The sequence below is a fragment of the Aegilops tauschii genome, chromosome 4 (genome assembly GCF_002575655.3).
Source record: "Aegilops tauschii subsp. strangulata cultivar AL8/78 chromosome 4, Aet v6.0, whole genome shotgun sequence".
NCBI lineage: Eukaryota > Viridiplantae > Streptophyta > Magnoliopsida > Poales > Poaceae > Aegilops > Aegilops tauschii.
This window is the reverse complement of record NC_053038.3, coordinates 431,539,749-431,554,213: the sequence shown is the minus strand read 5'-3', so window position 1 is coordinate 431,554,213 and position 14,465 is coordinate 431,539,749. Positions and strand designations below refer to the sequence as shown.

Below are 14,465 nucleotides of genomic sequence, written 5' to 3'. Positions count from 1 at the left end.
TGTATCAGGATCTCGTTTAATTCGAGATGGCTACTCATTTAAATCTGAGAATAATGGTTGTTCTATTTATATGAGCTATATGTTTTATGGTCATGCCCCGCTGGTCAATGGTTTATTCTTAATGAATCTCGAACGTGATGTTACACATATTCATAGTGTGAATACCAAAAGATGTAAAGTTGATAACGATAGTCCCACATACTTGTGGCACTGCCGCCTTGGTCACATTGGTGTCAAGCGCATGAAGAAGCTCCATGCAGATGGACTTTTGGAGTCTCTTGATTACGAATCATTTGACACGTGTGAACCATGCCTCATGGGTAAGATGACCAAGACTCCGTTCTCCGGAACAATGGAGCGAGCAACCAACTTATTGGAAATCATACATACCGATGTGTGCGGTCCAATGAGTGTTGAGGCTCACGGAGGATATCGTTATGTTCTCACTCTCACTGATGACTTGAGTAGATATGGGTATGTCTACCTAATGAAACACAAGTCTGAGACCTTTGAAAAGTTCAAGGAATTTCAGAGTGAGGTTGAGAATCAACGTGACAGAAAAATAAAGTTCTTACGATCAGATCGTGGAGGGGAATATTTAAGTCACGAATTTGGTACGCACTTAAGGAAATGTGGAATCGTTTCACAACTCACGCCGCCTGGAACACCTCAGCGAAATGGTGTGCCCGAACGTCGTAATCGCACTCTATTGGATATGGTGCGATCTATGATGTCTCTTACCGATCTACCGCTCTCATTTTGGGGCTATGCTTTAGAGACTGCCGCATTCACTTTAAATAGGGCTCCGTCGAAATCCGTTGAGACGACACCGTATGAATTATGGTTTGGGAAGAAACCTAAGCTGTCGTTTCTAAAAGTTTGGGGATGCGATGCTTATATCAAGAAACTTCAACCTGAAAAGCTCGAACCCAAGTCGGAGAAATGCGTCTTCATAGGATACCCCAAGGAAACCATTGGGTATACCTTCTACCTCAGATCCGAAGGCAAGATCTTTGTTGCCAAGAACGGATCCTTTCTGGAGAAAGAGTTTCTCTCGAAAGAAATAAGTGGGAGGAAAGTGGAACTTGATGAGGTGATAGTCACCCCTTCCGAACCGGAAAGTAGCGCAGCGCGGGAAGATGTTCCTGTGGTGCCTACACCGACTGGGGAGGAAGTTAATGATGATGATCATGAAGCTTCGGATCAAGTTACTGCTGAACTTCGTAGGTCCACAAGGACACGTTCCGCACCAGAGTGGTACGGCAACCCTGTCCTGGAAATCATGTTGTTAGACAACGGTGAACCTTCGAACTATGAAGAAGCAATGGCGGGCCCAGATTCCGACAAATGGCTGGAAGCCATGAAATCCGAGATAGGATCCATGTATGAAAACGAAGTATGGACTTTGGTTGACTTGCCCGATGATCGGCGAGCCATAGAAAATAAATGGATCTTTAAGAAGAAGACAAACGCAGATGGTAATGTGACCATCTATAAAGCTCGACTTGTCGCTAAGGGTTATCGACAAGTTCAAGGGGTTGACTACGATGAGACTTTCTCACCCGTAGCGAAGCTGAAGTCCGTCCGAATCATGTTAGCAATTGCCGCATTCTATGATTATGAGATATGGCAAATGGACGTCAAAACGGCATTCCTTAACGGCTTTCTTAAGGAAGAATTGTATATGATGCAGCCGGAAGGTTTTGTCGATCCTAAGAATGCTAACAAGGTATGCAAGCTCCAGCGCTCCATCTATGGGCTGGTGCAAGCATCTCGGAGTTGGAACATTCGCTTTGATGAGATGATCAAAGCGTTTGGGTTTACACAGACTTATGGAGAAGCCTGTGTTTACAAGAAAGTGAGTGGGAGCTCTGTAGCATTTCTCATTTTATATGTGGATGACATACTATTGATGGGAAATGATATAGAATTCTTGGAAAGTATAAAGGCCTATTTGAATAAGTGTTTTTCAATGAAGGACCTTGGAGAAGCTGCTTATATATTAGGCATCAAGATCTATAGAGATAGATCAAGACGCCTCATTGGTCTTTCACAGAGTACGTACCTTGACAAGATATTGAAGAAGTTCAATATGGATCATTCCAAGAAGGGGTTCTTGCCTGTATTGCAAGGTGTGCAATTGAGCATGGCTCAATGCCCGACCACGACAGAAGATAGAGAAAAGATGAGTGTCATCCCCTATGCCTCGGCCATAGGGTCTATTATGTATGCCATGCTGTGTACCAGACCTGATGTAAACCTTGTCGTAAGTTTGGTAGGAAGGTACCAAAGTAATCCCGGCATGGAACACTGGACAGCGGTCAAGAATATCCTGAAGTACCTGAAGAGGACTAAGGATATGTTTCTCGTATATGGAGGTGACGAAGAGCTCGTCGTAAAGGGTTACGTCGATGCTAGCTTCGACACAGATCTAGATGACTCTAAGTCGCAAACCGGATACGTGTATATTTTGAATGGAGGGGCAGTAAGCTGGTGCAGTTGCAAGCAAAGCGTCATGGCGGGATCTACATGTGAAGCGGAGTACATGGCGGCCTCAGAGGCAGCGCAAGAAGCAATCTGGATGAAGGAGTTCATTACAGACCTAGGGGTGATTCCCAATGCGTCGGGCCCGATGACTCTCTTCTGTGACAACACTGGACCTATTGCCCTTGCCAAGGAGCCCAGGTTTCACAGGAAGACCAGGCATATCAAGCGTCGCTTCAACTCCATTCGTGAAAGTGTTCAAAATGGAGACATAGATATTTGTAAAGTACATACGGACCTGAATGTAGCAGATCCGTTGACTAAACCTCTCCCTAGAGCAAAACATGATCAACACCAGAACTCTATGGGTGTTCGATTCATCACAATGTAACTAGATTATTGACTCTAGTGCAAGTGGGAGACTGTTGGAAATATGCCCTAGAGGCAATAATAAAATGGTTATTATTATATTTCCTTGTTCATGATAATTGTCTATTATTCATGCTATAATTGTGTTATCCGGAAATCGTAATACATGTGTGAATACATAGACCACAACGTGTCCCTAGTAAGCCTCTAGTTGACTAGCTCGTTGATCAACAGATAGTCATGGTTTCCTGACTATGGACATTGGATGTCATTGATAACGGGATCACATCATTAGGAGAATGATGTGATGGACAAGACCCAATCCTAAGCATAGCGCAAAGATCGTGTAGTTCATTTGCTAGAGCTTTTCCAATGTCAAGTATCTTTTCCTTAGACCATGAGATCGTGTAACTCCTGGATGCCGTAGGAGTGCTTTGGGTGTACCAAACGTCACAGCGTAACTGGGTGACTATAAAGGTACACTACAGGTATCTCTGAAAGTGTCTGTTGGGTTGACACGGATCGAGACTGGGATTTGTCACTCCGTGTGACGGAGAGGTATCTCTGGGCCCACTCGGTAATGCATCATCATAATGAGCTCAATGTGACTAAGGAGTTAGCCACGGGATCATGCATTACGGTACGAGTAAAGAGACTTGCCAGTAACGAGATTGAACAAGGTATTGGGATACCGACGATCGAATCTCGGGCAAGTAACATACCGATTGACAAAGGGAATTGTATACGGGATTGATTGAATCCTCGACATCGTGGTTCATCAGATGAGATCATCGTGGAACTTGTGGGAGCCAACATGGGTATCCAGATCCCGCTGTTGGTTATTGACCGGAGAGGCGTCTCGGTCATGTCTGCATGTCTCCCGAACCCGTAGGGTCTATACACTTAAGGTTCGGTGACGCTAGGGTTGTAGAGATATTAGTATGCAGTAACCCGAAAGTTGTCCGGAGTCCCGGATGAGATCCCGGACGTCACGAGGAGTTCCGGAATGGTCCGGAGGTGAAGAATTATATATAGGAAGTCCAGTTTCGGCCATCGGGAAAGTTTCGGGGGTTATCGGTATTGTACCGGGACCACCGGAAGGGTCCCGGGGGTCCACCGGGTGGGGCCACCTATCCCGGAGGGCCCCATGGGCTGAAGTGGGAGGGGAACCAGCCCCTGGTGGGCTGGTGCGCCCCCCTGGGCCTCCCCCTGCGCCTAGGGTTGGAAACCCTGGGGGTGGGGGGCGCCCCACTTGGCTTGGGGGGCAAGCCACCCCCTTTGGCCGCCGCCCCCCCCCCCCTCAGATGGGATCTCCAGGGGGCCGGCGCCCCCCCAGGACCCCTATATATAGTGGGGGGAGGGAGGGCAGCAGGACCCTAGCCCCTGGCGCCTCCCTCTCCTTCCCGTGACACCTCTCCCTCCCGCTTGCGCTTGGCGAAGCCCTGCCGGGATCCCCGCTACTTCCACCACCACGCCGTCATGCTGCTGGATCTCCATCAACCTCTCCTTCCCCCTTGCTGGATCAAGAAGGAGGAGACGTCGTTGCTCCGTACGTGTGTTGAACGTGGAGGTGCCGTCCGTTCGGCGCTCGGTCATCGGTGATTTGGATCACGACGAGTACGACTCCATCAACCCCGTTCACTTGAACGCTTCCGCTCGCGATCTACAAGGGTATGTAGATGCACTCCTTCCCTCTCGTTGCTAGTAAACTCCATAGATGGATCTTGGTGATGCGTAGAAAATTTTAAAATTCTGCAACGATCCCCAACACACCGGGCAATCTTAGCCCACAAGTTATCTTAGGTTAATTCGTATGCAAGTTATCTAGGTTATAAATATATGTTGTAAGACTCTTTTTGAGATTAAGCAATAAGAATATTATTATCCCTATTGCCCGGCTCCTAGAGGAGCCGGAACCCTAGCCGCCTCTAACCCTAGCCGCCGCCGCCATCTTCCTCCTACGCAACGGCGCCCAGCCGCCGCCGCGCCCGCTCATCGCCTCGCCCCGCTCCATCCTTCCCCTACAACCTACGGAGCAGGTCCGGTAGGATCCCTGGTTCTACCAATTTGTTTGTTCGATCATTGTACAGCTTGAGCATGTGTCGGCAATGGATCCACCTGAAAATATCCCTCCACGTTTCCTCAAGGACATCGGACAGTGAAAGGCCAAAGTGCTCTTTCAACATCTTTTGCAGGTATTGCAGAAACTACAAATAGGGTTCTTTTGTTAGTAGATAGACTACAGGCTTTGTTCAGGCATTAGGGCTTTGGGGCATCATCTGTCGGCTTCCTGCTTATCCATGCCTGCGGGGCTTTAGCAGAATCAGTTCCAGTTGCTTTGATAGCAGCGCGGCTACCTTCATTGATATGTTGAAATGATATGCGACTGGAGCATTTTTGTACATATGATAGAATACGATGGTGCCATACTCGGTGATACTCCATATTAAGTTTCAGGGCAAATCCTAACGTGTTACAACATTTCATTACTACTCCAGTTTATGCATAATATATTGCCTCTGACCAGTGCACTGATTGCTGACGAACTTCTTTTCCCAAAGTGAAATGGATACTGCAACTATTGCACATGTCATCAGCAAAATAGTTTATGTACTCCCTCCAATCCATATTACTTGTTGCTGCTTTAGTACAACTTCAGTAAGGAGTGAGGCATTTTGGAGGCCAAGCTCCATGGAGCCCTTTATTTTTGAAAAAATCAAAATTCAAATTTTTTGGTTTCAAAAAAATATGAAAAAAATATGTAAGTATACGAAGATGAAATGTATATGTGTGTAAAAATTCAGGATGAAATAATTTGAAATGCGACCTGTGCAAAAAACAGACAAGTTCATTGACTTTGAGGATGAATAGTATCATATGTTCAAAAGCCTCATATTTGTCTTTTTTGCACATCTCTCATTTCAACGTATTTTGTCCCAAAAATTTACACAAGTGTACATTATGTCTTCGTCTATATGTGTATTTTTTTCATGATTTTTTGAAATCTAGACATATGAATTTTGATGCAATTTGAAAAATGCTTTTGGAGGCCTCCATGGAGCTCGGCCGCCAAAGGGCATTTTTGTTCAGTAAGCATTTATTGCTGACAAACTTATTTTCCAAAGTGAAATGGAATGCGTAAATTGACTGATTAACAACGCACCTAACAGCAACATATCAAAGCTGATGATCAGAAAGAAAAACGATTGGGGTCTCAAAGAACAGCAATTGCTCACAACTGATCCAGCTAACAAAATGTCAGTTCTCAATAGAAATGTTGTAATCTGTTTGTACAATTTCTACACCAGTCAACTTGATGCCAGAATGCTAAACAAAATTACACCATATCACATCACATGCCTTGTACAGACTAACGACCCCAATCTAATGCAAGCATACATAAGGGGGGTAAAGAAGAAAAGGGGGCAGCCCGGTGCATGTAGCTCCCGCTTGTGCAGGGTCCGGGGAAGGGTCCGACCACTTTGGGTCTATAGTACGCAGCCTTTTCCTACATTTCTGTAAGAGGCTGTTTCCAGGACTTGAACCCGTGACCTCATGGTCACAAGGCAACAGCTTTACCACTGCGCCAAGGAAAAGGAAAGAAAATTACATATTTGGTTTGTAGACCTTATTCGGGATTAAATAAAGATATGTGTTGTGCAAGGAATATTATAGGATGATCTCATCTTGCACACTGGCATTGAGAGTTTTATTTGGGAGCACGATACTGTTAGTTACAACTACTTCATCTTCAACATCAACGGCTTCACCTGCATTTAGCTAGCACGTCAAATGGAGCATAGGAACTATCCCTACGTAAAGCATACCATCACAAGATTTTTATGGGAAGGTAACAAGATATCATCTAGGTAGGGTCTTACCAAGAATGGTGATACCAAGTTTGGCATTGTGGTCACCTTCACCCTGTTTTCAGAAAATAATTTTGTTACGTGATGCACCCAGAAAAGACTGGATTAGCAGTGTACATAATTGTATCTTCGTCTCAAAGACAGTTGCAGCGAGATGTACTGTCACACCAAAAGTAACTTTTTTCAGCAAAATCATAGTAATTTTGCACAAGGAACCACAAAATGTTATGTTTAAAACAGTACAGTAGATATGTTCAGTGCAGAGAAGCATAAACATTAATAAAATCTACGTACTTCTCAAATTGGGCTAGAACAGAAACATCAGAATATGAAAGGTTCCAAGCTTTTTATGATGAAAGAGGTGAAAATGAGTAATTTTTAATAGGATAGGTAAGCCATTCATAGAAAATCTTGCCTGTACACGTGACCATTTCCCTACTGTTGACTTCCACCCTACTATTGAATGTATGACAACTGCATTCTCCTGCAGCCAAAGGAATTATCTGAGACGCAGGTACCTAAATGTGGGTTATCATTTGGTAAAGAGAGGAAGACTAACCATAATTTCGACATCATCCAGAATGATGCAACTGATAAGCCTGGCACCTGCTCCAATGCGTGCATTTGCTGATATCGAAACATTGGGACCAATCTGCGTATGGATAGCGTATAAAAAGATAAAACCATCACTAACTATTGACATGTTATAAATAGAATGTCAAGGATATCAGACACCATGGTATATCACGATCTACTAAATTTAGGTTGAAGAACCAGATGTTACCTTTGCAGTTAGATGCACCTTTGCAGATGGATGGATGTACACGTCACCTACAATGGTGGCACCCTTTTTGCCATCTCCAGAGGCTAAAAGATGAGGAGAGGTATGGCGGAACTGGGAGAGATATAGGCCAGAGCATCTCAAAGACATCCTATGCATAGATGCAACACCGGTCAATCAACAACTTCAAGATTAGAAAGAGCACCGTCAAGAACTATATTTACCCTGGGGTCTTGATCTGTTCCCAAAAATCAAGTGTCTGGTATGTGTAAAGTTCCTTCTTTCCTGCTAGAGGAGATAAGATATCTTGATCTAACCTAACATAATCTGCCGGAATTGCCCTGTTGACAATTAACAGAAGATGTTCAGTATCCTATAAATACATTGGGGTCACCTTAATGAAAGCTCTATCGTTTTTCTACAGATTTCTTGAAAGAACCAACGAGAAGACAAAATAGCCGTGTTGCTAGATACAGGACCTTAATCAGGCCAACAACGATAGAAGAAAATATGCTTTCTACAAAGCAGCAAAGACAGTATCATGGCCAATTAGTCCTCCTACCCATTTCTTTTCTTATTCTGAATTGATATGATGGCCATGCAAGGCATATTCTATGATTTTATATTTCCATGCACAATCCCCCCTGGAACCTAAAGAAAGGATCATGAGTTCATGACGCCTTCAAGCAAACAAAGGGTCGTCCCAGAAGACAACTTCAGAAAACATGGCAAACATCAGTTTTATTGTGATGAGATCATGTGGTAGCAATCCATGTGCACTGAACTTACCTATCTTTAATATATAAGAGGGAAATCATTGGAGGTACAGCAAGACAAGGATAGCAGTAGTGTACTTATCAGTGTCATGAAAGTGAATTCTTTTTTCAAGGATACATGAAAGTGAATTCTTGTTTCTAGACAATTAATCCATCTAATGAGACATTGATTTGCTAAAAGATCAGTGGTAAAATTAGTTGTTTGTAAAAATATGTTCCAAGACATTTGTATTACAAGTTAGAACATAGACATCTCGCAGTTCACGTTCAACTTCCTGGTGATGCATTAATTTGATAGTACATCATATTCTTTAAAATAGCACCGACGATTTCCATGATTAAAAAATAATCAAATACACATTAAACTGAGAAATAACCAAAATAAATATGAAGGAAGATGAATAGAAGATACACACATACTTCGTTGCTGATTGAAGAGCTTCAAAGCTGGATACACGGCGCAAATTAGCTGAAATTTTAGCATTGAGAGTGATTAAAGTTTGTGCTGTAAATAGGAAGCACCAATAGGAGGACCAAAACAAGACTAATGAAGAAAATATTAACCGACTAGAACTAATATACTTTCTCAGATTTGTATGTCACCAAGCTGTCAGAATTCTAGTTCAACTGGAACAGTCAAACCTCTTTGACTAATGGTTTGAATGGCGATGCTAGCAAAAACAAAACATGCCTCACGGGAGCATGGCCAAAACGAAATGAGGCAAAAATTAGTAGCGAGGTGAAGGAATGGGCAAAGAACCATGGACAATATGTGTAAACCATAGCAATTTAAAAGGCAAAAAAATGCGATATAACTGAGCAAAGAACCATGGACAATATGCATAATACCTCTGTCTTTCTTCTGTTTTAGGACATCCTCGATAGCAATTAATATCTTTGGTGTAAATATATAGACTCCACAATTTATGAGATCACTCACCTACACATGTATAACATGCATTAGAGCTAAGCTAACTACTCACTAAGAACGATTGGTAGTTCCAAAATAATTTGAAAACCAAATAAGACATGCACAATTCTCCAAATGGAAAATAGAACAGCAAAACAAACAACAAATAATCAGCACTGTATACTCACAAAAGTCTCTGGTTTTTCCGTATAGTGTAACAGTTCATTTGTTTCAGGATCAGCTACTAGCTCGCCAAATTGGTTGGCTGACTCCGCAGATACCTGAGAAAGATTTTGGGGATAATATTATGACTTATGCATGAGAATACTATATGAACTCTGGTTGCCACTAATATGGAAGTTACTAGTATGACATTCTCACACCTTATTGACTAGCAAAGTGCCCATGCCTCCATACTTTTTATGAGCCTCTGCAATGAAGAGATGGTGATACATATAGCGATGAGTGTCCAACAGAAAATTAACAACACTGTTAATACACAATGAGCAATCCCAACTTCAGCTACTTGGCAACCTACCGAGCATGTCTGGCAAGGGGAAGCTAGAACAGACGTCACAGTTCAGCAAAACAATGTGTGCCTGCAAAAAAAAAACGTAAGGGTATTTAGAGGGTAAAAGTTCCCTTATTATGACCCAGAACAGCAAAGTAGATACCAGTAAGACCCAAGCAGTTGCATATCTCTCAGAGAATTTACAAAGGAATTTTGTAGGATTTTAAATCCATAGGAATGTTTCCGTTAGAGTCCATCTAATTCAAAGGAATGGACCCTCCAAATTCCTATGCATTGGTTTTCTACTAGGGGATATACTATTCCATAGGATTCGTAGCAAGAGGTTAGACCTCCTTGAAATTTTGAGTCTGTGAGACAACTATGGCCAGTGGCGGAGGCAGGGGGGTGCTGGCAGGGGCCTCCCCCCCCCCCCCCCATGCTCTCAGAAATACAACTACATGTGCTCTTGATCCTCTATTTGTCAAACAAAATTAGCAATATTTAGATGATTTGGCCCTGTCTAACGTCATATAACACGTTTGGCCCCCTCTATATTGAGTTTCTGGCTCCGCCACTGACTATGGCATCCATTCAGTCCCTATGCAAAATTCCGATGTTTTTCCTGTGGCGCAACCAAATAACTTCTATAATCGATTTCTGTGTTTTCTATTCAATGTAGGATTCCAAATGTCATAACATCTTATTCCTACGTTTTACCTATTCTTGTGTTTTCGAATCCTGCAAACCACAGCGACGCTAAACTCAATCACTCAAAGTCCCAGGTCGAAGGAACACACTAGAATCCACCCTAACAAATAGCAGCAAATGCCGAACAACTAATTCAGTTCCACGTGTTTTTAAATGAAGATGATAATCGGTCAAGAGCAGACCGGACTGTCCTCCATGATGTAGTCCCTGAAGCTGTAGAGCCCTCCGGCAGACCCGCGCGGCTTATCCTCCCTCAGATACCTAGAATTAAACAGCACCCCGTCAGTGGCAGTTCACCGCAGTCTGAATCCGACGCGCCTAAACTGGCAGGAATGAAGTGGGGTGTTGGGGAGGGCACGAAGCGAACCTGACAGGGATCCTGAGCTCGTTGGAGATGGAGGAGACGTAGAGCGCGAACTCCCGCTCCTCGTAGAAGCCGATGAGGTATATCTGCGCCAGGTTGGGGATCTGCAGCAGCGGGATCGAAAAGGCCTCAATTCTGACACGAGCCGCACACGGCGAACCCACCAAGCAAATGCAAAGGCAGAGAGGAAGGGAGGGAGCGTGGGTCGTACGCGGCGGCACGCGGAGATGTGGTGGTGCACCATGGGCTGGCCGGCGAGCGGGAAGAGCGGCTTGGGCACGTTGAGCGAGAGTGGCCGGAACCGCGTTCCTGCACACCCAACCACCGGAGAATCAGAGACGAAGCCATGCGCGGCGCGGAAGGGGGGTTGGCACCGGCGAGGGGCGGGCGGGCGCAGATCTGGGGCGTACCTTTGGTGGGGCCGCCGACCATGATGACGGCGACGACGCGCTGCTCGGGGCCGGCCATGGCTGCGCGCGGCGCCTCGGCGGCGGAGCTGAGCCTGAGTGGCGCTGCGGCCGCGCGGGTGTGGCGACTGGTGAGATTTGAGGCGAGGGGAGTCGGAGGGTAGAGCGTTTGGACTTTGGACCGTGGGGTTTGACGAGGACGGGCGGGGCGAGGCGAGGCGGGAGCGTGCGTGTGTTGTGTTGGCGCTGGTGAACTTGGGTTGGAGACGATGGTAGGCTCTGACTCTACGGGGTTCCGTGCATCTGGATGCGGTGGGATCTGTGCGCGATCCGGCATCGAGCGAGGTGCGGGGGTGGTGGCCTGGTGGGTTGACTTGAGCCGGGGGTGTGGCACGGCGCGCCGGAGTTTTGCTTCCCACGCACGGTTGGATCTCTAGCTTTTGGAGTTCCCAACATGATCGAGGACGAGAGAAATCCAGGCCTTCAAACGCCCGCGAACGCGTCCGGCGTTCACCGGTACTGACCAGACACTCCTTAATTTTGTCGTCCACATTCGTGTATCTCATATCCATACTAAACATGCAACGTAGAAAAAAAATCATAGATCATCACACAAACATAGAATTAGACATAGAAATGCACATTCCAATCACCAAAAGATCACCGATGGATGTCCAAAAGATCGTCAAAGTACACATAATTCACATAAACGACGGACAAGTTTAAACTAGATTGCTAAAAACTTGAACTTGAAGACGGAGACGGCGGAGCTTCACCACTTCCTCGCCGGCCCTTTGCCCTTCCGGTCACCGGCGCAGCTGTAGGCGTAGGCGTCTGGTGGCGGATCATCCGAGTCGTCGGACGAGGAGCCGTGGTCGTCGACGGAGGAGGAGGTGTCGGAGAGGATGATGAGCCCTTTCAACCGCCGGACCTCCCTGTCCTGCTGCCACTTTAGCCTCCGAGCCGAGCCGTCTCCGCCGCCTCGCGCTCGGACTGCTCAATGGGCATCCGGAGCGCCTAGGCGTTCTTCCGGCGAAGCCGCCGCGCGTTCGTCTCCGCGGTCATAAGCGACCGATGGTAGACCCATTCGAGGAGCCGCGCGTCCTCGTCGGGCTCCACCTGCATCCCGCGGCGGCGGCGCACGGACAGCTCCGCCTCCTTCCTCTCCCTTTCTCGCTGCCTCTCGCAGCGAGCAGCGCACGCCTCTGATTTCGGCGTGCGCGTCCGGGCCGCGGGACGGGCACAAGCACCCACCGCTGCCCACATGGGGGAGCAGCAGCTGGCGGGGAAGCTGCGCCTGCAGCGACGCTGCAAATACGGAGCTGCACCCGGTCTCCACCTTGGACCTCTCCAAGGCGGTCCGGATCCAACTCGGAGTCGGAGCGGCTGAGCTCAGCAATGCGCCGGATTCGATCGGAATCGGTGCGGGGAGAGTAGATGACGAAGCGAGAGAGGAGAGTGCGAGTGAGCTAGGGTTTCGGAGCCATGAGCCGGACGGGGTTTTTCGCGGGACAGCCGTGGGGTCGGTGGTGGGTCGGGCTTCAAATAGCACCGCCTGGGGGCGCGTCGGCGAAAAAACGGTGTGAGGGCGGTCGGTTTCCCAACCGCCATCCCAAGGTCGCCCCAGACGTCGTTTTTAAAAAACCAAACTCCACCAAAATTTGGCCAAACACGACACAAATTTGAAGGAAATTTAGACGTTTCATTGATATTTGTACAAACTGAAAACATAATTTAAAAACAAACTAAAAACAACGACTATTACTACTACACCGCCGCCACCGACCGCCGCGCCACCCTTATACATGCCGAGGAGCTTGTAGAAGTTGGTGTAGTCGCCGCCGCTGTCCTTGCTGCACCCCTGACCTGCGTCGTTGATGCGTGGGGGTTGGACGACCCGGGCGCCTCCTCGTCGCTGTCGTCGAGGATGACGACGCCGCCCTCCTCGCGGCCGTGGCGCCGGGCGGTGATCTCCTCGAGGGCGCGGCGCTGGCGCTCCATCTCCTGTCGGACATAGTCGTCCCGCGCCCATTTCAAGCCGGTCTCCTCGTAGGCGGCCATGGCCTCGTGATCCTTCTTCACGGGAAGGAGCGTCGGCTCGGTATTCGGTTTGACGAAGCGAGAGGAGGGAGGAGAAGGGACGCCGCCCTCGTTGACGACGAGGGCACTGCCGCGGGTGCGCCGCCCGAGCAGCGTCTCCCGTGGCTCCGGCTTGATGGGGAGGAGCGCTGGCGATCCAGAGGAACGGGAGCCCGACGACGAGGAGGACGCCGTCTCCATTCGTCGCGCTGTCCAGGAGCTGCCGCGGCGGCGAGAGAAAGACGGGGGCGTCGGGTACTCCAAGCGCGGCGAGTTGCCCGCCTCAATGTGTTTGAGGACGGGTTCGAACGTTCGGTTGGGGACGCCCCACCATTGGCGCCGCCCCTCGGAGTTGAGGCGGACGCGGGCTCGACGCCGTTCGCGGAGGCGAGCTGGTCTTCATGGCGGCGGTCGAAATACGCCGTCCACAACATGTGGCTGCCGGGGACGTACCTCGGCTGCTGTCGCGCGTGCTCCGGCAGCGATAACCGGATGCACGCGATCTCTGCGCGCCGATCAGCATCGGGACGCCGCCGACGCTGAGCCTCTAGGAGCCCGGCACCCGCATGTCCGGCGGCGCCAGGTAGTCCACCTCGTAGAGGAGGTGGGCTTCGTCCTCGTGCAGGTGGCGGCGGTCGAAGCCATTGGCCGCCGCTTCGTCGCCGGGGTAGCGCTCGGCCATGGTTTTGAGACGGGGAGAGAGGGGAGAGGGGCATCGTCGGCGAGGCGAGAGGGCGAGAGGGGGAAGGGGCTGTGGCGAGGAAGTGTGCGGCCACCGGCAAGGGAGGGGCGGCTTTTATAGCCGCGGGTGGGCGGCGAGCGGGCGGCCGTCGTGTGTACGCGTGGCGGGAGGGGGCGGGACGCGCGTCGGCGCGCCTTCACTGCGTCGCCCGTAAGGAATCAATAGAAGACTGACCGGTGGCAGCCTTCGCATTGATTCCTGCGGGAAACCGAGGCGATGAGGATGACGAACGCGCCTAGTCGCTGATTCGGCGGCCCCACAAGATTTCATGTGAAAACCGTTTCCCCCGATGCCCCCGGGTGCCCACAGCACGCCAGGTTCGGCCTGGGTTCGTCGGCGCCAAATTCGGCCCTAACCGGCCAAAATGGGCTTCTGGGGGCGTGACTGGGCCATTTTTTCACGTCGGCGATAAAAAAAGGGCCTTGGGGGCCTATTGGGGGGCACTCGTTCGCCCCCCATGGCTTC

The 14,465-nt window shown here is 48.5% G+C and overlaps 1 protein-coding gene across 1 annotated transcript; it reads right to left on the bottom strand.

Annotated features, from left to right (window-relative positions):
• Nucleotides 1-6,101: 6,101 nt before the first annotated feature.
• Nucleotides 6,102-11,520, bottom strand: LOC109772152 (uncharacterized). The gene is made up of 15 exons (XM_020330844.4): nt 11,183-11,520; nt 10,984-11,081; nt 10,776-10,876; nt 10,591-10,669; nt 9,728-9,788; nt 9,573-9,619; nt 9,378-9,470; nt 9,129-9,219; nt 8,700-8,748; nt 7,728-7,844; nt 7,507-7,654; nt 7,282-7,374; nt 7,138-7,206; nt 6,735-6,777; nt 6,102-6,623 (listed from the first exon to the last, which is right to left on the bottom strand). The coding sequence occupies exons 1-15, from the start codon at nt 11,514-11,516 to the stop codon at nt 6,523-6,525; spliced, it is 1,524 nt and encodes a 507-aa protein (XP_020186433.2). The 5' UTR covers nt 11,517-11,520; the 3' UTR covers nt 6,102-6,522.
• Nucleotides 11,521-14,465: the final 2,945 nt, after the last annotated feature.

Bases quoted from the DNA above. Each gene is read 5' to 3' on its own strand.
- LOC109772152 (XM_020330844.4), bottom strand. From the start codon at position 11,516: ATGCCGGATCGCGCACAGATCCCACCGCATCCAGATGCACGGAACCCC. The intron at 9,789-10,590 runs GTCTGCTCTTGA...TTTTTTTTGCAG, and splicing joins ACATCATGGAGGACAGTCCG to GCACACATTGTTTTGCTGAA. The intron at 7,207-7,281 runs GTTAGTCTTCCT...CTTTGGCTGCAG, and splicing joins TGGATGATGTCGAAATTATG to GAGAATGCAGTTGTCATACA.